This window comes from Myotis davidii, unplaced genomic scaffold (assembly GCF_000327345.1).
Source record: "Myotis davidii unplaced genomic scaffold, ASM32734v1 scaffold211, whole genome shotgun sequence".
Taxonomy (NCBI): Eukaryota; Metazoa; Chordata; class Mammalia; order Chiroptera; family Vespertilionidae; genus Myotis; species Myotis davidii.
In genome coordinates, this window is record NW_006282523.1 from 411,354 (window position 1) to 412,070 (window position 717).

General features: G+C 62.3%; 1 protein-coding gene across 1 annotated transcript in view; it reads left to right on the forward strand.

Annotated features, from left to right (window-relative positions):
- The window catches only part of RNF213 (ring finger protein 213), a 134,056-nt gene that overhangs the window by 129,569 nt on the left and 3,770 nt on the right, over positions 1 to 717 (forward strand). The window contains exon 63 of the mRNA XM_015559756.1: positions 423 to 615. Coding sequence (XP_015415242.1) covers positions 423 to 615 — 193 coding nt within the window. The remainder of the gene's footprint in view (positions 1 to 422; positions 616 to 717) is intronic.

Sequence of the window (717 nt, forward strand, 5' to 3'; positions counted from 1 at the left end):
CGCTCCTCCCTGTGGCCAGGCGGGCCGGGCCGGGTGTCACCACCATCTGTGCCCATGCGGCAGGCCAGGGAACTGTGTGTGGCCTGTGTGTATTGAGTATGTATGCATGTGTGTGCAGGTGAGGAGTGTGTGTGCATGTGTATGCATGTGTTGAGTATGCACGTGTCATGTGCATGTTGAGTATGTGTGTGACATGTGCATGTTGACTGCATGTGTGTGGGCGTGTTGAGTATAGGCATGTGTGTTGTGTGTGTGTGTGTCTGTGTGCACTTCCTCACACGTGGCTCTGAGGGTCCGGTGAGTCCCCACCTGTGTCTGGGAACAGCTGACCCTGAGGAGCTCAGGTCACAGCGCTCCTCCCGGCCTGCAACCTTGGTGTCAGCCGTCTCACCCCTCCACCCCCGCTGCTTTGATTTCCAGAGCCCCCTCCCCCACGCGGCCGCCAGCGCCCTGGGCGGGCAGCTGCAGTCCTACACCGACGCCTGCGAAGCTCTGTCCCTCGTGGAAGTCACGCTGGGGTTTCTGAGCACAGCGGGCGAGGACCCGGACATGGACCTGAACGTGTACCTGCAGGACAAGCTGCGCATGGGCGACCAGACCGAGCAGGTGGTCAAGGTGGGTGTGAACGGGGGAGCGGGTGGGAGAGGGGGTGTGAGCGGGGGAGCGGGTGGGAGAGGGGTGTGAGCACAGGGAGATGGTAGGAGAGGGGGTGTGAGC